The sequence below is a fragment of the Cyanistes caeruleus genome, chromosome 4 (genome assembly GCF_971803275.1).
Source record: "Cyanistes caeruleus chromosome 4, bCyaCae1.hap1.1, whole genome shotgun sequence".
Classification (NCBI taxonomy): domain Eukaryota; kingdom Metazoa; phylum Chordata; class Aves; order Passeriformes; family Paridae; genus Cyanistes; species Cyanistes caeruleus.
Genome location: NC_141704.1, coordinates 41,564,827 through 41,587,954, shown reverse-complemented (window position 1 = coordinate 41,587,954; position 23,128 = coordinate 41,564,827). Strand labels below are relative to the sequence as shown.

The following is a 23,128-nucleotide window of genomic DNA, read 5'->3' as shown; positions in this document are numbered from 1 at the left end:
GCAAACCAATTTCTGCCCTTTGCTTATTAGAGGTAGAAAATGTCAGACTTTATGCCTAATTTTAAAACACTTAAGGTAAGGAGCAGATCATGTACCAGCTTCCAGAGCATCCTGCCAGTTTATAACGCTGCATCACCTCCTGTATTCACAGTAAATGGCCCTGTCCAATAGTTTATTAAGATGACTGATTTTTTGCTTTGTTCAAGTTCTTTCAGCATCTTTATTCATCTAGCAAATACCATTCTTTCAGGTAGTCCAGATGAGGAAAAAGCAGGCTGTGTTACAATAAGTGTATTAGGGTATCACAGAGAAATACTTTATCAATCTCTTTATTTGTAGGTTAAAATGTAATGCCATACAGTTCTTAACAATTACTGACTGAAAAAAATTATCTGCATAAAACAGAAGCAAAACTGAAGGAGACTAATTAAAAAAGCCATCTTGCTTCAACTTTTGAAACGATTACATACAGAATAATATACATATTTACATTACAAGTATATTATATAAATATAATATATATGTAATCTTGTAACCACAATAAATATCAAGGTCTTTTTTAGGCACACAGCATAGAAAAAAATGCAGAATCTGCACAATCCTTAAGATTCTTGGAGTGACTCACTCTAACATTGTTTTCACACTGAAAAAGCAAATATTTTACACAAAATATACAGGCACAGTTTATGCAGTCCCCAGTGAACAGGGAATTTTTGATCGCCTTCCTATTATTAAGTCTACTCCTTGATTTTCTAATACTATTGCTCTATACAGCTATTATATAAGAAAATAGTTTGCAGGTTTGTTTTTTACTCAGCTAATAGCCTAAGTAATTATCAGTGCTAATAAAATAAGTACAGCATATCTACATAAGGTATATACAGGTGTTTACACAAACAGACTTGGTGAACTAATGCTGAGCTCACCATTAATACTTGGGAGTTAACCTGAAATTCAGCAGAAAAAAAAAGGTTTTTCAATGATATAACCTCAGAAATATTTTATCATTGGAGCGAGAGCTGGGCTTCAGAAATAGAAAGCTTTAAATTTAGAAGTTAATTAAAAAATCAAATTCTTGGCTATGCTGGCAGCTGCAGGCTGCCACTGAATCTGAATGTTTCCTTCAGTGCAAATAAAAACTCAGAATTAATCCAAAGGGAGTTTTCTCACCCAGTACATACAGTCATGGCATTTGACAGACTGTCACTATGGAGCACCTGAGATCGCACCCTAGTAAGTGACGCTGACCACTTCTCATAGCAGGGCTGTGGTCAGTGGGAGGAGAAACGAACAGCACTTCTTTTCCTGTGCTTACAGATCAGACTCTGGCATGTCAGGCATGTCTGCCATCAGGTAGCCAATACCATAGCGTCCATTTGGAGCCGTGTCCAGAGTCGGTGACCCAGTCTGTTTCCGATAGATGTTTTTGCCGAAATTTGGAGACGGCACTTCGCTCGGACTCTTCCCGTGAATCAGACTCGTATTATCTCCCTCCAGATTAACAGGTTCCTTTATTATCCGGCCTCTTTTGTAGGAGACAGATGCCAAACTGCCAGAACTGTCATCAATAAGGTTGCAACGGCGTACCATGAAGACTATTGGGACTGGCAGTATGGCCAACACCATCAAAGATATACAGACAATCATTCCCCATGTTGGATAGCTGTGGAACTCTTCCATAGCCTGAGAAACACAATAGAGAAAATATTAATACATCTTTCCCAGAAAAATAACAAAATGCCCCAGTCCTCACTGAGGTCTGTAGTTTGGAAAACTACATCCTCCACTGCACTCACAGCATGGGCACCACTAAAGATCTCAGATTTGTAGAGTCATGGAGATGTAGGACTGCTATCTTTCAGCCAGTGAGGAGGACTAAAACACCACTGAACAGTTTCTGAGAGCACTTCAGCAGCACACAGCTCAAGATTTTCACTTTAGGCTTTCTGCTACATTTCTCTGTAGTTGTTCCCTGATCCTTTAAAGGGTGCCCAGAATAGACAAGTGTGCAGTGGTATCTGTAACTCTGCCTGGAAAATTAGCCCTTGCTCTGTAGGCTAATAGCTGTTCTAGACAGGAGACATCTCAGTTGTTGCACTTTGCATAAACTTTCAATAAACTATAATGCTGGAGCACTGACTACACCCCACACCTCTACTGCATTCAAGCATCAACAGCCATCAGGCCCCGCTTGCCTGATTTTGTACAGGGAAAGGCACGGCATGTTTGGTATTCTAAGGTATTTCTCTTTCTAGTTTTTGAGGGCAAGAATCAAAAATAACAAGAGCATTTTTCTGAGAATCATGTAGTTGGATAGAGGCAGGCATACTATCTACCCATAGTAATGCTGACCTCTTACATTTATCCTTTACCTGTCTTTGCTGTGACTTCCCCCCTGGCTAATTTGGGAAAGTTTCTTTAGATGAATTTTTCTGACATTTTCTCTCTCTCCATTTTGCAGAAAAAGCCTGTAGAAATAACTGAGGGCTCATGAGCCTACAACCAACTGAAGTCTTCAGAGTTACCTTGACTGAGTATCTCTTTGAAGTCAAAGCTCAGAACTGTCTTGCTGCTCACCCTGAAAAGTTCTTATCAGAGACAGGTTTTAATACATACAGCTGCTACCTACATTGTCATGTGTTCCCAAAAGGAAGAAATACAACATGGCTAAATCTTAATACTTAATTCCACAGAAAATACCTGATGTGTTATCTGAAATGATTTATGTAGCTGTCACCTCTTTTCTGCAGCAAAGTAAGACTTCATGAATGTGAACAACCTCTCCCATCATTAAGAGTTTCTTCATCATACATTACAAAATAAAAGTCACCCAGAGCATAAAGGTTTGAGTCAATCAGCTATATTTTAAAGCAGAACTACCCTAAAATTTAAAAAACTGTTGGTTTTACAGTGAAGTTACTTAAGATAAAAGCAACCATCATGTCATTATTTATACTGATTTTGTAATTTTTTTGTCTGTTCATGTGTTTCTCAAATGCTCCAGACACGATCACTATGATGATGATGATAACGGTATCACATATACATCCAAACCCTACATATACACCTACATGCTATATACGTACCGTATCTTCAATCCAAGCATTGTAACCAGGAGGACTCAATCCCATTTGGACAATGCTAGCTACCAGCAAACATAACAGTACGAATGGTGAAACATACTTCCACATGTAGTAATAATACTGGCTTGGAGAAAACCCCAGCATATCCTTCAGGTCCTCCATAAATCTGTGAAGGGATTAAAATGTCATTGTTAGTGTAGGCACTGAGGTTTTGAAAGCTGTAACTGATACATAGCACCTAACTTGAGGGAAAAATACATATATAGAAATAGCTGTAGTTTAAATTACTTGATGGGCTGAAAAATAGAGCTTATACTGTTCATCTGTTCAGACCAGATGAACAAAAGGAATCCTGCACAGTGCAGTGACTTAGTAAGCTGCTTGCTGGACTGTGCTGGAAGATATTTAAAATAACTTTTCTTTTATAACATTTTTTTTTACGTTTTCTTGTATTGTCTACTAGGTTGTTTACCAGCACATCTTACAGATTGTGCAATATTAGTTTTGAACTAACACATGTGCTGCAGTCTAAAAAAAAAAACCTTATGCAAAAGCTATGGTTTGCATTGTATAAACTGCTGAAATAAACCTTTGCCAAGCTATAAAACTGCCTCCTTTCTCCTCAAAATTCTAAGTTAAGACATGAACAAAACTCCTATTTTTGTACTCATGATGGAGTATATGGTTCCAGAGCCAGTAGACACAGAGAATGCTTTTAGAAATAATTATTTTGGAGTGTGAGTAAGCAATGATTGTTTTAACTCCCTTGCAGTCCCACTCCCTTTCAAAATGTGCATCTCAAAAAAGGATGTTTTCCAAGCAGTTACACATGTGAAGCTTCTGTCATGTAAATGCTCAGGAAAAAAATTTACCTGCACAGCTTGAGGCATTCTATTGTTTACTTACACTGAAATAAAAGACATCATTAAAAGGAAGTTGAATTTAGAAATGGATTGTGCCCTCTGTAGATAGCCTTCTCTTCCTGAAATCTCTAGTTCTTCTTCCAGTTGAACATGAATCTGTTATCTTTATTTTAAAGTCTTCCATTGTCTCCATCCTACTTAACCTCTTCTAAAAATCTCCTTTACCCCAAGCTCCTCATAGCACTGATTCCAGCATGGAAGATTTTCCCTCTTGGTTACAGAGATTCACACATTGTCTCTTTTCTGTAGCACTCTTTGTATGCTATGCCTTGCTTTTCTACTATCTGATCAAAGACTTTATGTCTAATTAGACATTTATACAGAACTTCTTCTACAAGGAACCCTTGGTGCTAATCACAGCCAATGGCAATCTGGGGCTGTTGGTACTGACAGTTTTTGCAAACTGAATTGCTGGATTCCTGAAGGATACTCTGGAGGAATATACATCAGAAGAAATACTAGGAATACTCCAGAGGGAATACTCAGGTGGTCATTACAAAGGAGAAACTTGGCTGTTAACTTTTCACTGGATCCCATCAGAACCCCTTCTGAAAACATGAATTACCTCTACTGTGAGTCATAAGCAAAGGATTACCATATTTTAGCTATGCCTAAACATCAACTTCCTCACAGGTAAGCTGCTGACTTTTGACACGTCCACCTCTATTCACAGTGGAGCTTGGACATTAGCAACTTTATAACCAGGTCATCTGTTTTATCTTTTGGTTGCATGTGTTTAAATAATCTATGTGGTGTTTTTATATCTAAATGATCAATTATAGAATTATACATGTGGCCCAAGTTGGAATTCTCCCTTAATGAGTAAGCAGACCAAGTACTACTTGCATAGACTAGAAACAATGTCTGGAAACCATTAAAATTAAATTTTCTTCTTACAGTTTTGTTTCTTTATGACAAAGGATGGCTGATTACTCAGATTAAAGTGAAAAGTCAAATGAAACTCCACCCACTCTATGTCACACTTTTTCTTCATGAAAAATTAGACACTTTAATTACTTCAACAGCATTCTCTGTTTGACCTGTGCACGGCACAAGTTCTTTTTGATACAAACTCTTCTATTCCTTAAGTGTGGCACATATTGATCTCACTTCCTGAACACATTCTACTGATTTTGCATATAAAAGGAATTAAAAAGAAGAAAAAAAATAAGGGGGATTTATGGTCATTCCTCTTCACCCATCCCCAACAGGTCACTTTACTGTCATCAACTGTGCTGCTTCCAAGAAAGCTTTGACCCTGTTTTTGCTATCATCTCCTTTCTCACAACTATAATTAAAATAGTAATAATTATTGTAAAGAATGGCGTTGATACAGACAGGGAGATACATTTCCTTCACTTACTTGTCTATTCCATAAATTCGGATGACTGCAATATTCTCCAAAATGACCACGATAAGCAGCGGCAGAGTAGCTGAGTAGTCATCAAACATCGTCACAAAATAATTTCCAGAGCGCTGCACAAATATCAGGCCAATAAAAAATGCTACCAAGCAGCAGATGACTGGAATAAAGGACAGAAATGTGAGCCACAACTGCAACGAAGTTCCATCAACAAAGAGGAACTAATGCATTATTTTATAAAAGTAAATTTGGTAACATTTTATTGTTTTCGGGGGGGGGGGGTGTCTCAATTTTAAGAATATTAATAATCCTACCTCTTTCCTAAAAATGGAGAAGTTGTAAAATTAGAATTACTAGAATCACCGTATCACAGCAGTCCTGATTAAGCAGCAGTGATTAATCAAGTGATTATTTCTCACTGAACATAATGTAAATGCAGAGGTAAATCATCCAGTAGGCAAAACATCATACATCATGTTAATTGGTCACCAGCTCACTTTTTGAAATTCAGAAGTGAAAAGAACTTCGAAGTGAAAATATGGGGGAAAAAAATAATATGAAAAATTTTCTATGATTCTAAAAAGACTATGATTATAAAAAACAAAAAGGCTGAATAGACTTTCCCTAAAGGATCATTCACAGCATAAAATTCTGTTAGGATCTGTCTAAAAGTATTTGTATGTTAAGCAACATTTCTGTCCCTTCCATAGGAACACCCCAAAATATACTTCTTGAAAGGCTGATCCTGCATAATGGAGCTCAATATCATTGTCTCCAATTAAAATTGTCAGTAACAGGACTTAATTATTAATTAAGTTAAATGTCAATAAATCATGACATCAGTTGTAGGCTGAGCATCAGTAAGACTGATTCTTAAAGTGCTCTTTTTTTCTCACAGGGAACTTAGGCTAAGGATGCACCTAAGTAGTCCAAAATTATGTAAAATGAATCTGAAAAATGAATGGTCAAAATATAAAATATCTTTACAGAATACAGCCACTGCAAGATAATCAATTATTTTTGATTGCAATACTGAAAGTAAGACAATTACACTGTTTCAAATACTGTGCTAGAAGTCTAATCACCTTCTTGAACCTTCTAGAAATATTACTATAAAGACTTTATGAACTTTCCACCACTCAGCATGAGGCACAACTTTGTTGAATGCAACATGAATTTAAGCATTTGAGTTGGTTTCCTTGAACTCAAGGAGTTGCAAATGTGCTAACCATTCTGTAAAAGTTGAAAGCTTTTGTCTTGTAAGCATGAAATCTATTGCAGACAAAATCCTTAAATGCCACCAATATTGCATGAAAAATAATCCAGATATTTCATTTTTTTCAGTAAATTAACAAAACACCACATCAAGTTGTAATCTTTTGAGTACAACTGAGTTTAGCTAAAATCATGCATGCACACCACTTAAAAAAGTTACAAAAAAATGACAGTTCTTGGATATTTCCTTATCTTTTTTTTTTTTTTTGTCAAACCGAGTTAACAAATACTGTAAAATGCTCCATTACTCCAGTGTAATGACTTTGTATCATGGTACTTGCACACGTACTTATTCTTTGTAACACACAGCTAATTGCTAATTGTTGCACTGGTTATTCAGCATGAAGTTAAGACCTAATTCAAGAAAACAAAGAGACCAAAAATAACTTATAACTTCTGAAAAATCAATCTATTAATCTTTTTTTAAGAATTTGATTTTTTTATCTATTAAATATTACTTATTATCTCAGTAAACTAAGGAAAGCAATTGGGAAAAAAGCAGTGCTCTGCTGCATCAAGGGTTAACTTTTATAAAATATATTATTATTTCTCTCACAGATTTTATTGTTTTCTTCATAGAGTTAGATAATGTTGAAGCACCTTTTTTTAAAATTTATTTTCTATCCCACCTTTTCCAGGCATTGATATGAAAGCTGAATTTGTGCATAACACACCAAGTCCCTTGCAGCTGTCCTGAAGGTTTTCAGGAATCTAACTTCACACCTCTGCTGGTCTTTTATATAAAAAAGAGAAATCCCTACAAGTCAAAGCTACATGAACATGCTACACCTCAAACAACTTTGGGCATTTAAGTAATAAAAAAACCCCGAACAAAACAATGAGACTTCTTGTTTAAGACTTTATAAACATTTAACAGAGAAAAATATGTTTCTCTAGAGAGTAATTGTACTGATTTTAGCATAATAAAAAATTCCTCATAAATTATGATTTCATCTGGCCTACTCAGGAGTAATCTGTAGTAATTTGCAATGTATTTTCACTCTGTCCTTGTCCTTTGTTTCTCCAATGTGCAACACAGGCTGGAATGGAAAGTATTCTGAAAGATCCCAAAAGGACTGACCATACAGAAACTTGTAACAGACATTAAATTAAAATTTAAGGGTGTTTATGCTACTGTAACATTCAGGAAAAGGTTTTATTGGCAGATATTAATGTGCCTGTGCAGGGAAGTACATTCTGGAATACAGTGATTTACTGCTCTGTAAAATGCTCTGTAAACTTTCATGTCAAAAAAACAAACAAAAAAGAGAATTCATAGTCTCAAAAAAATTTTAGCTTACTGCTTTACGGAGAAAAGAAAGTTTGTGCAACTCACCAGTAAGAATTTCTTTCCTGACCTTGAAGGTATCAACAATGGGTGTGATAATGCCTTCAATGGTTCCAAACATACTTCCAAGTCCCAAATTTACTAACATGAGGAAGAACATGACTGACCAGAAGGGAGAAGCAGGGAAGTGGGTCATTGCTTCCGTAAATGCAATAAAAGCTAAACCAGTTCCTTGGACTGCCTGTCAGTGAGGAAAAAAAAATTGTATCATTATTCATTATTTTTTTTTATTTATTTTATTTTTTTTTTGGTAGTGTGACAGCCTGACAAGTCTGACTTTGTGTTCATACAGTGTCACTGATTACACCTTGAAGGCAAAGAGGGAAGTTGCTATCTAATATGTAATTCTTCCAGTTAATACTAGTTACTGGAATATAAGAATTTTTAAGTTGATGGGCATTAACACAATTCTTTCATAGAATCATAGATTACTTGGTTGGAAGGTGTCTCATGAATCATCTGGTCCAAACTTTCTTGGCAAAAGCAGTCTTAAGAAGATGGCCCAGCACCCTGTCCAGCTGAATCTTTAAAGTGTCCAATGATATGGAACCCACCACTTCCACTGAGAGATTTGTCCAATGGCTGATTGCACTCATTATGGAGAATTTTCCTCTCATGTCCAATCGGAACAACAACTTTCTACCTTTCACTGATAATTTTGCGTGACAGCTACTATATAGGCCACTATATAAATACACTGTTTTCTCCAGTAAGCACATAAAGGATTGAATTTCTATACTTAGAAATTTAAATCAAATATAAACAGCAGCCTTATTATAGAAACTTTACAGAAACATCTAAATCACCAATTTTATATTTTATCGTCAGATGCTGGTGCAATTGTATAGAAGTCAGTGTTTCAATCTGCAATTGTCTCTCTAAAGCTAGAAAATTATAATTTCTGTTACAGATTTGGCTTACTATATGATTTCAAAATAGGATTATACTCATTAAACAACTACCTAGTAAGTAAATGATATTTTTTTTTAGTTTTGGTGAAGCAGTATTTATATCTAATATATATCTTAACATTAGATTGTCTTGCAGTCTAAGACATTGAATAAGTAACATCTCTGTTTAGTCTTTGGCAAAACCCTCAAGCTCAATTCTTTTGAAAAACAGAGCTTAAAAAACTTATCACCTCCTGAGAAGAATGATATCATGATCAAAATATATTCTAAAGCAGTGAAGATCATATTAAGATGTCAGACCCAAAAGTCCTCAAGTGAGCTGGAATGCAACCATGTTTTCATCCAGGTCTTTACAGGTGCATGGCTCACAGGTACACTGTCCTGGTACTTTGTGCAGGTACACTTCACAACTCACTTTAGGCTTATAAATGTTCATCTGTTCATAATCTCTGTACTCAAGGTGTAATCTCACCTTGTCAAGTTCATCTTCAATTTGACAAGATTTCAGACCAAGAGAATCAAACTGTTCTTCTTTGACTTTCTGTATAATGTCATAAACTAAATTGTAATCTTCTGCTGTAATGCTTGAGAAATTGATATGATGTGGGATCATATCTTGGCTGAGATTGCCCATTTTCAAAAGTTTTAAAATCTTCTCTGAATTTCTGTAAAACACAACAGAACAGAGAGAACAAGCTCAGTGGTCTGTGTTAGTTCATAAACGAAATAAACCGTAAAAATAATTTTAAAAAATAAATGGATATTCATACTGGGTAACACATTTTTCATTTATGATATTGGCTTTGAAGCCCAGAACTGCAAACACCACCAAAGTTGCCAGCACAGAAGTGAAAAAATTGATGAAGGACACCAGTACAGCATCAAAATGGCAGTTGTTGTCTCTCTTGTTGTAGCTTGAAAAGGCAATGACTCCACCAAATCCAAGCCCTAAGGCAAAGAACACCTGAGTAGCAGCTTCTCTCCAGACCTTGGGCTCCAGCATTATTTCAAGCTGTTTGAAATTAGATATAATATATGTCAGCTATAAAAGGCATTTCTATTATATGAAAAAAACAACAGAATAAACCCTACATCATAAAATGCTAATACTCCACTACAACTGTATTTTCACTACGATAAAATTAAAGCTGAATGCGACCCCTGAAGTTAGCAAACTTACAGGTCAGAATTTCTGTTTATTTTATATTATCTAAACATTGTAGAGAAACATGTTGTAGAGGATGTTCCCAACAATGAGACACTATTGGAGCTATGTAACTGAAACAGCAGCTAGTTATACTGAGAAATAAGAGAGAACTTTTTTTTACAGTATTTACTGTCTTTTATTTACAGTACATGTACTGACTTCTGTTAGACTTAAGATGTATTTTAGAATGATCAACCCTCTTAATAAGTGCAGTGGGTATGATTAAAGCTGCTTTCTTGTTACTTTTCAAACGAACAAAAATAAAAGGTGAACATGAGATACGCATGCTTATATGGAATTCTATTACATGCAAATATGTAAAGCAAAATGAAATACATGAAATGAACACTTGCCACCACAAGCTGTATAGTGCAGAAATCAAATCTCCTAAGTCAGATGCCTTGAACTTAACCCTGTGTTAAATGGGTCTGGTATTTCAGGGGCAACTAAGCCTGTTATCAAAAAATTTAACAATATGGCTCACTGAGATCAACTGCACTGCTCCTTAAAAAAGTAACTTTGTTACAAATTTATGAGTCATCATCTATCTCAAATTCTTCTAGATACTGAATCACAAAAAAGAAGTAAAGAAGTTCATGTCAAATTTAAAACATCAGATTTGATTATGCTGATTCAGAACCTCCATTTATGCAAGTGACTTATTTTCTTTAAGCCCTAGGTTTATTCATAAAAGTAAAACTAAAATGCATCAGCATAGATGCCAGCATTATTAGACTGACTGTCTTAACTCTGAGGAGAAATAAATCTGCTGTTGTTACAACATTTTGAATAAAAGTTCAGTTTCTCATGGAGATATAATATTTATTACAGATAGGCAGCAGAAAGCTTCTTTATTCATTTACATATAGCTGAAATACAGTATAATTGAGAGAAAGTGTTTATGACAATAAGCATATTCCTGTTTTATAATCTAATTATTTAGATGATAATTACAATGCACAAGTGGCTATTGCCCGTGGTTCTGTGTCACACTGTCGTGCCAGAGATGTCCCACCAGAGGGAGCGCGAGGAACGTTCTTATCTGCACCAGATCTGCCATCGGCTGAAACATCAGAACACTTCTCACCTCCTAAAATACATCCTTTGGTACCACCAAAAGTAGCGTGTTTCAAAATAACTCTAGATTGATTTGCTGTGAAGTGTTTCCTCTGAAATTTTGGAGTCTCTGTACTTCATATAATCCTGCAGTTTAACTGCAGTAGTTGATTTAAGTGGGTTTTTCACATACCTTTCTTTAGGTTTTCCATGAAGTTTCTTATTTAGAATTTTTGCTTTGTTTAACAGCCATGCCAAACAGAGAAATTCTCCCCTTCTACATTAGTCTGGAACTCTCACAGCTGCAGCAATGTGTGCCAGTCCTCTACCATGCTGGCATAACTGATGGGAATTTGCACAGAATTCATCCGTGCTCAAAATGTGGTCATTTGCTCAGCTGATTGGGCTGAAAAGATGCTTCTCCCTCCCCTCTCACATCTATCTACCTGGATAATTTTCATTCTAGATAGGTTTAGCACTCCTTTTTATAGCCTGGATGTACAAATAAAGTGTTAGCACAGCAGAGTGAATCAAACAACAGGTGGGGGCGTTTGAATTTCTCCAGGTAGTCTCATGAGCCTACAGTCCAAATCAGTGCTCAAGTACAAAAAATTGTAATGTAAATATTTTGTAAGGTTTATATTCACATGTAATACACGTGACATACAGGCCTCCTAACTTCAGATTTAAACCACAGCTTAAATTTTGATACAGAACTGGAAACGGTCAGAATAAATTAAGAACCATTTTTCTTTTGCTATCATTTATATGAACAGTTGAAACAATTGTATAATTAAGTATAACATAACTGTAAAGGAAGCACCAGCTGCAACTTATTTTAAATCTAACTCATGAAATAGTGAATACTGAAGAGGTGTTGGTATCCAAGGGGAGTTTTTATTTTTATTTTCCCTCAGTACCTAGTGGTACTTCTCCAGCCAAAAAAGGAAGTATTAACACCATGGTTGAGAAACCAAATTGTATTTCGTAGAGGTCTGTATTCCACCTCTGCTTCAGACTTACTTTTGTTAATAGGCATTACATTCCTCTCTTCCTCAGGTTTCCCAAATTTGCCTAGCAGCCTGCAAGTTCCTGCACAAGTGTAACTCTCTAAAGTGGTGACAGTGAGTGAAGTGGAACATGACTGCATCACTGTGAGAGCTGACAAAGGTCATTTTTACAGGATGACAGTTCTCCAGACTAAAAATATCTGGAATCAAAACAATTGACAACACCCTGTCATCTGGCATTAGCCACTATGTGCATTGATTTTGATTATCTTATTATTTAGCTTTCATTTTTGAAAAAATAGTCCTGTTCTTGTCAACTGTATTGTGAAGTGGACTTGCAGGAAAGGCCATTTCACAATACAATATGAAGCCCAGTCTTTCACATTCCTGAGTAGGGTGCTGACTATTCAAACATGCTGTTCCTATAGTGTAGATGCAGTTGCAAGCATTTGAGATAGGTGTGAACAGAATTCAGATCTTCAAGCTAAACAATGATTCATAACATCCCTTATCACCTCTGTAGTTAGACAATCTAAAGCTGTGTAAGGCACGTTCCTGGCAAAAGTATCAGCAGTAAAATGTACATGCTTAGAACTGCTGCTGTCTTGGCTTGTCATTGGAAAATTGATAAGGAATGCTGAGTGGCGAATACTTACACTACTTTACTGTTAAATACAGGTCTCCTGTACTTTGGGCTACTAGAAAAGCTTTACTTTTTTTCTAAAAAGGAGGAAAATAAATGCTCTTTTTCAAAAGGGACAAGTTAATTACGTATTCCATGATAGTTCCAAGTAAGGCACTGAAAACCCAGAACTAGACATTTGATTTTACAAATTTGTTTTTTACTAGACATTTAGTAAATGGCAAAGTTCTCTTTTCAGTATTTAGAGCTCTCTAAACTTCCTGAATCCTTTAAACTGCACTCTCATCTCTTTAGCTTTGTAGAGGCATATAACTCTGGGAACCCTCACCTAAGAGAGGTAACTCCACAGACCCTTGGAACACCTAGAGCCTTTGGACTTTAGGGCTTGGTATTGTGCCACTGAGATAAACAGAAATTTTGCAATTTAAGCAAACAGAAATACAGCCAAATGTTCTATGAAAACAATAAGCTTAAATGAGAGCATTCATAAATGGTCAAATTGCCAATTGAAACTTTAATACCCTGCAAACTGAAATTAAGTACATACCTTAGGGGTGAACATGTGACGAATTCCATCCACTGACCCATTAAGGAGCAGTCCTCTGATCAGAAAGCATAAAAGTACCACATATGGGAAAAGGGAACTAAAATACATGATCTGAAATACAAGAAGGCAAGAAAAAATGTAACATGACATTTAACATGGACTTTCTTTTCAATAGGTTCATTCACTACACAGTGTCCTGTGGATGTATGAGTGTACTGATAATCATATGCTCTAAAAATATGCAGAACACTTCCCATTCCCCTTGCCTCTGCAGAAGAAAGCATAATCACAGGATTGCAAAATAAATTCAATTCTGTACTGTACAAAAACAATACAACTGCAACCAACTGTATTTATCACTAATCGATACAGAGCCACTGGACTCCCAGGGAAATTCAGTATTAATTGAGGCAAAAATAAACAATAAAAGACAAAAGTAAACTGTTGCAAAAATGCTTCTCTTCACAAAAGCTCTCTGACTGTGTATGGCAAAGTTACGCAGCGTGAATAGAAACCAGTTTTGCCTTTGGAAGGAAAGGGGACAAGAATTAATAGAAAGTACATAACCAATGAATTTAATCACTATGTAATGCTTACTGCCAAAACAACAAAAAATAGTAATCAAATCTGATCTTTCATTACCCATCACTGAAAAGAAAATTTATTCTGTGAAGTTTAGTAAAATGATTAGCTAGTTAAACTTGCTACTTATTTCTTTAACTGAAATACCCCAAGGAAATCACAGAAATTGCCATGTCAGTGCCAACTTTTTAATAGCAAAGAATTTTGCTACTGGGACAAATTATTTTACCTCTGAAAAAAACCCCAGGATAAACAGAACTAGCAAATCTTTAACCAGCAAATCCAGCTGGCTGGAAAGAAGACAAGGTAACAGTACTCAGATGCAAAGGGATGATGGCAAGCCATTAGTCAAAAGAAACAATCCAGAATCCTGGGAAGCAGCTGTGTTAATGCCAGAAGCATGTAAATGTGAGTACACATGGAAACTTATTTCCTTAGGCACTCAGAACACAGAGACTTATGCTGCACAATAAAGCTGCGGTACAGTTACATGCAACAATTACGCAGATGAGAAGCAAAATTATTCTTCTTCAGATCTCAATTCCCTCTAAATTACTGCCATTTCCAATAAAATTGATGGAATTTTAATGCTTAACCATTAATATTCCTCTACTTGAGATTATACAAATGGAGGGGTGAGTCAAAGCACTTAACCTGCTCCTACAGATTTCGTGAGTAAACAGAGGGTTTGGTGAACAGAAATGTTCTGAAATGCTTCAAAATAAAACAATATCATGCAGGTAAACAGTATACTCACTTTGCCTGAAGACTGAATGCCTTTGATCATGGCCAAGCATACCATGACCCAGGCAGCCAGCAAGCAGATAGTCATCTTCCAATTTAAACCCCCACTCTCTGACAGAGAGCTGGAAATATTCAGTGCTTCTCTGTACCAGTAGTAAGTGGTTGCAGAACTTTTTTCACACTCTGGCTCCACAACTGTCAAAGAGATGTTAGCAAGTAAAGAATGGGTTCAGGAGAGATATTTCATAACAGTGTTCTCCCACTTCTTAAAATTTCTAATTGTGCCATCATCATTTATTAGGAAACCAAAATCACGTAACAGTCTTAAGACATTGTTTAAAAGAAAAAGTGATTGCTATCAGTGAAAACTTCTGGGTGTATCTCTTAAAACACCATTTTGGGATAATGTATTCCTCTGCATTACGGTTAATCCTACTCCAAGGCAGAATTTATATCTGACTTCATAACTAAATAGTAGGCAGGTTTATATGAGGACATACATTACATTTATCACACATAAAATTACATTATATGTATATGGTCCTATGAATTACATACTATGAAAAGTATCCCTCTGCATTGAACACAAATTTGAAGACAGAAAACAAATTGTTGTGTCTACTTTGATATGACACTCAAATTAGCAAGGACTTAATTACCATTATAAACAATAAAATAATAACATAATGATACCAAAGTGATGAAGAAAACAAATAAATGGTTCCTACACAGATACATTTAATGAAAGTTTCTATGTATGTTCCAGAAGTGATTCTAAGGTTTTTCTAACTGTAATTCTGTTATAGTCATGTTACCAAAGAGTTTAAGAAACTGTGTGCATCTAGGCATGTAACATATAAATAGAAAGATTTCTTGAGAGAAAATATTTACTTAAGTTCTTTGTAAATTATTTATGCCTGACAATCAACCATACATATAAGCATGTCCTGAATCAAGATAATTAATGGGAAAAAGAGGAAAATACACTTTTTTAAGAAACCTAACAAAGATGAGATATCTTCACTGAAATAACCTATTAAAAACACTAAGATGCTATCAAATATAATAGTTTTCTTTAGAAAGCTTAGTTCAGGGGGCCTCTGCCCAAGTTAGGCTGACACACTGTAGCTTAGCATTTGGGAAGGTTAAGAGTACATAAACAACCAGTGCTGCTCAATTAATGCACAGCAGCTTGTGGCATACAGTCAGTTTGTGTGTCAACATTCACTGGTACTGACTTTCTGTATAATAACTGAAGCAAGCAACTCTGGAAAAGACTCTACAAAAAGGTACAACTTTTCAAACATCTCTGGTTCTTTATTCAAGTGGTAAATAAACTCACAAAAGATAATTAAAGAAAATTTAGGATCTGAAATAAAAGGAAACTAAAAGAAGAAATAATACATATTTCAGTAGAAATGATAATACAAAATTATCTCATTACAGCAAAACTCAAAGGACTGATTATCTCATTTCTATTAATTTACAAAGAAAACCATGCTTTTATCACTTGCATTTCATTGATATTTACAGTTTTCTATTTTCTCCTTTGTTAGTGAACCAACAACATTTTGCCAGGAAGTATTCTACTAGTTGAAATGTAAAATTTCCTCTTTCACTTTTCTTTTTTATCAAGTATAAAAAGTAGTATCAACATCAGAAAAAGAGATATAAGATTTTTTTTCTGCAACTCACTAAATAGCATTCTCCTAATTTAATTACTCTTTAAAATGCTGTTGACAGTGACATTTCTTTCCAAATACACTGTATTTGTCTCAGATTAAGCTTTTGTTGCATCTTTTCAAGCATTATAATGTGATATCTTAATTAGATGGAAAACCACTTTCACATAGAACACTTTTGCACACAAATATCTTCTTGAATTTTTCTCCTTTTTTGCTTCAAAATCTCAAATTTTATACACTTTACATGATTTTTAAGAACCTTATGTTAACACAGACTTACAGGTATGAGATGCATTTTTAACTAAAGGACATTGGTCCCATGGTAACGGATGCTGAAAAGATTGGGAAAAGTAAAACAGGCTCCATCCAATAATGACATTGTAGTACAGGGCCACAAAGAAGCATACCTAGTAAAAAGGAAAAAAAAAAAACAACCAAAAAGTTACATTTATTAAGTAAATTAAAAAATCCCTGCTGAACTTCTGCATATTTCTGTACATCAGTCAATGAACCTAAATTTAATTCAACTAAATCAGAAGAAAAAAAGAGAACGACTTGTCCCATTAGAGTACCTGACATTTTCTAAATTTTCACTCTTCTCCATATTCATCATGTTACACTTCTACTTTTACAGGGATTTTTCCTCCAGAAGACTACTCTGTTCCACAGTTCTAATTTCAAAAGAATCACAAAAATGTCTGACTTAACAGACACGTATATACCAACAGTTGTAATGGTTCAATTCAAGTTCTCAGATCTTTGAAAACACTGTAAACTGACCTTGATGCCCATCTATAAATCCATGGCCTTTCCCTGCAGCAAAATAGGAAGTCTAAATCATAACATCTGAAAGCAAATGGCACAATTGTTAAAAAACTTACTACACAGCTTGCAAATCCAATTCCTCCAAGCTTGGGGCTGATATAATTCCACACACCAATACTCCCTCGACGGATCCTCTGCCCGACAGCAAGCTCCAAGAAAAAGAGTGGAATCCCTATTATCAGTAGCAAGATTAAGTATGGCACAAGATAGGCACCTATGAGGGGAAAAAAGTATAAATCAGAGTAAATGGAAGAAGAGTCAGAACTTGACAGAACAAATGTAAAAATTTCTAATAGCTTCAAATTTGAATTAGTGTCCTTCACTGCATGATCCCATGCAAGAATAATTTTAGCTGAATCTTGGTCATAAGTCTTGTGAGATATCGAAAACCCAAAGACACCTAATTTATAAAGCACTGTAACATGTTTGAGGCAAGCCTTACTGCTAGTGAGATATTACTGAAATGAGTTATTTGTTTGAAATTTTGGACATTCAATCAAGCTTTTTAGAAATACAGAATCATCAGGAGCTGAATCAATATTTCTTATAAAATTTTACAGCCTGACTTGTAACAGAGCATCAAGACTGAATATAAAAGAAATACAGAAAACACTGTACACAACATTTTCAGCGAGCATCAATCATAAGAAGTTTCAGAAGATATAACTTGATTTCTCCATTTCTCAGATGCTCAAAAGGAGATTTCATGCTGTACATAATAATGATGCTACTCAGCTAAGCAAGAAAACTGTATCAGCCTGTTGCTACAAGGCTCCAGACAGAAAACAGAAACATGATGTGGAAGCGAAATGAAGTATTGTAGGTCTGCATCTTGCAGTACTCACCAACTCTCTTCTTCAAGTCATATTTGAAAATGCAACTGCAACTTCACTTTTGTATAAACATACATATAAAAAGCAATTCCTCTTTTTTAAGGTCTTATTCCCAGGAACTCATCATATACAATTCTAACTTAAGGATGCATCTCCATTTATTTCAGGAAGTTTGATTGCAAGCAAATATATCCAAACACTAAGCACACTGAGAAGTTCCAAACCTAACTTCCTCCTTGGTGTTGTGGAGTATTTAGTACCAGAGCTAAGAAACCATGCAGGCATCAGCAATAAGCATCACGGCACCTGACTCTGTGTGGCTCTTACGCTGCAATACAGACCACAGTGCTGGACAACGAACTCAAAGGCCTTTGAACTCCTGTTTGAAACTATTACAAGGCTAAGGAAAAACATTTGAGAGATGCAGACTGCAGCATGTTGAAGCAAGCTACAAAGCAAAGACCTAAAGACCTCAAAAGCTTAGATTCAGATTTTTTAACTTGTATAATTGATGTCTTCATCTTGCGATAAAAAAGAAGCTGAGCGAAGCTCAGAAACCAATTTGGCATTTATCCTCAACTCCTGCTAAGTCCTGCTTCAAGTTCCCTCATCCATGTCAACTTTCTAGGGCTTTTTTAGGAATCTATCCAAATGCACTGGCATTTTCATATCCTTAGTGGGAAATTTATCTCATGGAATACAGTTTTTGTCAGAAAAGTTAAACTTTCCTAGGCGGTGCAGGAGGTATCAGACATTCTGGTAGCATTAGTTTGTGTTTAAGTCCACTTGCTATTTCACTCCTCGTGAAGTACACACTAATTGGACATCCCCTTCCATTACAAAGATATTACAAAGATCTTACAAAGACATTAATCATGGAGTAATTGCAGTCTTGAGTTCAAGACTAGGGGGACAAAATGAAGAAATAAAATTGGAGAGAAGTGGGAGCTCCAACACAAGATGTTGACCTTCTGGAGTGAGTCCAGAGGCACCAAGTTGGTCACAGGACTGGAAGACAGACCTGGGAAAGTTCAGTTTCTCAGTCTGGAGAAGAAAAAGTTCTGGAGAGACCTACACAACCTTATAGCAGTACCTAAAGGGGACCTACAGGAGAGCAGGAGACCTTTAATAAGGGCATGCAGTGACAGGACAAGGGGGAATGGGCATTAGATGAAGGAGGGTACATTTACATTATGTATTAGGAAGAAATTCTTTACTGTAAGGCTGATGAGGCACTGAAACAGGTTGCCCAGGAAGGTTTTGAACTATCCATCCCTAGAACTGTTCAAGGCCAATTGGGTGGGATTCTGGGTAACCTGGTTTAGTGGAAGGTTCCTTGCCTATGGCAGGGCAGTTTAAACTAGATGATCTTTAAAGTCCTTTCCAAACCAAACCATTCTGTGAAAAAGTACTGGAACACCAGACAAAGAATATTAATCTCATGTACCTCACAGTCTATAGGCTATGTTATCAATGAAGTAGCTCCTATGCTTTATTTTCATGACCTGCTAATATGCTATGCAATGATACTGTCTGACAGCATTGTTTTTACTGAGGTAGCAGCTACATTCCTATTCACTACTTTGGTGTCTCTCACAGTTCATCTTCTATGTGCACACAATGGAAAGAATGCAAAGGATTTACCTTCTATTATGAAAAGAAACAGAAATAAATAAATGTGAGGAAAACAGGGGAACAGAGCAACAACCACATTCAAAAATGAGGCGGACTATCTATCTTAAAAACATGTAACACAGAAACCATTAAATATCCCAGACTGATTCTCAAAATTTCTGCGAGATAGAATTTACACTGCAAGTGAGAAGCTTTGGCATCACTGTCTTTAAAAAATCTGCTCACACAATTCATTGAAAGCCAACAGTACACAGGTGTTATATCATATAATGCTACTGTAAATGATACCTTAGATCTTAATTAGACAGATGTGGCATAGCTGAGCAGAGACAAACCTATACAGCTCCAAAAAATTGGGGCCTAGTGACTTACCCTGGATCCCACTGGATGACTGTACTAGAGCAGGAACTGAACCCAGCTCTTCAGTGTCCCAGTCCACAACCTTAATCACAAGGCTGCAAAGTTAAGCACACGTTTAAAGACTGGGCTGATGTGGGTGTTTTATGGTGCAGTATCAACGCAAATTGCAAGATTTATCAGTTAGATTCTACTAAATGAGTTAAACAGATGTGGTGTTAAATCCACATTACATTAGACTTGACAACCCTGTAATTCAGTGGGTAGCCAGACAGCAGAGTTCACCTCCATACTGCTAGGTTTGTGCAAAGCACCTGAAGTGCTGGTTCTTCCAATTATTCAAACCTCTTGAGCTTCCTTCTGATCTTGTTCCTGTCACCAAAACGGACATGGAATGGAAAACTGTGTGTGTGAGTTTCAGTGTGATAGAGCTTGGACTAGATTATACAACTGTATCACATCTGCCATGGGCTTCTGTGCCCCACAGTCAACATGAAACCACAGCGTCTCTGGGCAAGTATTTTGCTGAAGTCTTCCCATGAAGCTAGGCATACTTCAACAAACTCTAAGACATCCTATCCTCACTTCATCCTAAAAAAGGATCACTATGGAAACATCTCAGCATGTCTCTTCTTTGCCTGTACATGAAAACATGGGTCCTTGCAGTTACAGCATTAGATAAGGACCATTCTAATTTGAATTTGAATAATAAATTTGCCTTGAATAACATCCTACAATCAGTTGTTTGCCACACCTATCAGCTAAGCTGCCTTCTGAATATTACAATTCTGTGGAGTTCAGGATCCCCATGTCTCCTTTCTACATTTACAAAATTATTTGGCTGTGAAGTTGCTTTTTTTCTTTTGCCTATTTTGGTCTTAAACATTGGCTTTCATATTAAAAACTCAACAAGAAAAAAAAACCTTCACCCTTCTTCATTACAATGAATGACAAAGATATAAGAGATTTCATGAAGATTTCATGATTGTTAAAACTGTGCACAGCACTGCTTTGATTTCCTAATTTTTTTATTTAATCAAGCATTAGAATGGGATAGCTGGTAAACTGCCTTTCTTGAGATTACCATAAGCACTGCATTTGACAACATTATTGATAGAAGTGGAATAACGACATTGGTTTTGATTTAAGCTCTTATAAATGCTCAAACAAATTCATAAAATTACATGATTCATAAGTGATTAAAGAGTTGGAAAACATTTTCAAAAGCAGTAAAAAAAGGCAATATAACCATTATCACCTTGATACTACAGAAGAATTTTCTTCTTTTAGCGATTCTTGATGTAACCTGAAAAACGTATTAACTTTCCACATTGGTTTCAGCTGCTACTGTGATAGATTTTAATTGTCTGGTGTCTGATTTAATTCTTTTTCAATCACGGTGAAGTTTACTACTGTCTTGAAGAGGGATCCCAGCTCTTACTGCTTACTAAATGAATGCAAGCAAGAAGCTGACAATCAGATGAAGATAAACTTATTTTCAATGAGAAATGCTAAAATTTTCTAAGTTATGACATGTGAGCAATGAAACACTGTTAACAGTATACTAAGCTTCAGTAAAAAAAATTATTTACCACTACAAAATTGAAACTGCTTTTTTCAGGAAAACTCTGATAAATTGTTTTATGGTTTATCTGTAGGTTTATAGTCTATCCTGATAGGATAGTCTTCTTGTCACTAGTCTTAGTTCAGTATGTGCAGGTGTGCCTGTTTACAAAACTGTGCTCAAAGGGTGAGTATCACCTTAGCCAATTAGCTTCAATGAAGAATTACACTTGCAAAATAGAAACAGGAAATTTCAGTACACTAAAGTACAACTAAAATTTTGAGTCTGATAATACTGAACTCAGAAAATTACACTGTAGTCATCAGTGAACTCCAGGCATTAAATTCTTGATCCAAAGCTACATAATAAAGCCTCTGAATCCATAGTCAAGTGTTGGAATACTAGGAAATACTTGTTTTGCTCCTATTTCTCTTGTATTAATTGTAGCTTCTAACAGAGCACTGCAGAGGAAAAAGCAAAACTGCCACGCTTTTTCATTAGACCACAGAACTTTAATGTCAATCAACTGGTATTTCAGTAAAAAATTCAGACTACTTAACTGTAAAAACTCTCAATGTGACTCTACCTAGGTCAATCTTTTCAAAACATAATGACACTATCATCTGCTACAATTTTTCCTATTTTGCTCACAGCTTTTATCTATAATTGTATAATAGTTCTTTTCACTTTTTACATCACAAAGATATCAAGAAAGACTTACCTTTAAAAAAAAAAAAAAGAAGAAAAATTGGGAAAATTAAGTTAATGCCCACAAAAATGCAACACAGAATCTTTGGGCATGTAGCACCTTGCAGACTCCTCGCTTCTCTTCAAAGTAACACTCAGTCTATTTTAACTAGTACCACTCAGCCAATTTAATTTTCCTTTGTTACTTCTAATTATGTAACAGTATCATTATACTTCTGCTAATCCTAAAGGGAAATGACAAGCAAACAGAATAAACTTTAAGCATTTTCTCTGTTTGAAAATAGTGAAAGGTGTGCAAGCTGGCCTCTGGATGACAGTTATGAGCAGCAGGAAATTATAAATCTAGTTTGTCACTATTTATGAGCATCTTGGCAAGACTGGGTGGACCTGAGCAGTTCATTTTTAAGGCTATCAACCATAGGAAGCCGAGGCAGCTCTGAACCATAACAGAGGTTATGAAATTGTTATACAGGAACTGTGCTTATCTGAACAAACACACATATTCACCTGCATGTAGTAAAGGAGGAATAAACAAATCCTACAGTGCAAAAATGAAATTGAGCATACTCAGCTGCAGCACAAATTGCCTTTATCAAGAACCAAGGATGAAACAGCTTTTTTATCTGTTAGGCTGCAAAGAGTGGAAGAGGTGCCTTAAGTGCCAGATGAGGTCTGGGCATTGCCTGCCAGGGGTAAGAAAGGCCTGTGGTGAGGACAGTCAGTTCCTCACAACTTTGCTGACACATCTTCAGCCCCTCTTTCACAGAGCCTGAAACTCCTTTGTGCCCTCCCTCTCAAGTCAAGAAAACCAGCACCCCAGAATGCTCTC

The 23,128-nt window shown here is 35.9% G+C and overlaps 1 protein-coding gene and 1 long non-coding RNA gene across 2 annotated transcripts in view; one reads left to right on the top strand and one right to left on the bottom strand.

The window, feature by feature from the left end:
- LOC147653596 (uncharacterized) overlaps nt 1-7,911 on the top strand; it is a 70,422-nt gene extending 62,511 nt beyond the window's left edge. The window contains exons 3-4 of the long non-coding RNA XR_015286500.1: nt 2,462-4,639; nt 7,283-7,911. This is a non-coding gene — a long non-coding RNA (uncharacterized LOC147653596). The remainder of the gene's footprint in view (nt 1-2,461; nt 4,640-7,282) is intronic.
- SLC6A15 (solute carrier family 6 member 15) overlaps nt 314-23,128 on the bottom strand; it is a 37,061-nt gene continuing 14,246 nt past the window's right edge. The window contains exons 3-12 of the mRNA XM_086887820.1: nt 17,259-17,416; nt 16,658-16,784; nt 14,706-14,887; nt 13,367-13,477; nt 9,674-9,915; nt 9,376-9,568; nt 7,981-8,173; nt 5,370-5,529; nt 3,087-3,249; nt 314-1,683 (exon numbers count right to left, since the gene is read on the bottom strand). Coding sequence (XP_086743946.1) covers nt 1,312-1,683; nt 3,087-3,249; nt 5,370-5,529; nt 7,981-8,173; nt 9,376-9,568; nt 9,674-9,915; nt 13,367-13,477; nt 14,706-14,887; nt 16,658-16,784; nt 17,259-17,416 — 1,901 coding nt within the window. The 3' untranslated portion in view covers nt 314-1,311. The remainder of the gene's footprint in view (nt 1,684-3,086; nt 3,250-5,369; nt 5,530-7,980; nt 8,174-9,375; nt 9,569-9,673; nt 9,916-13,366; nt 13,478-14,705; nt 14,888-16,657; nt 16,785-17,258; nt 17,417-23,128) is intronic.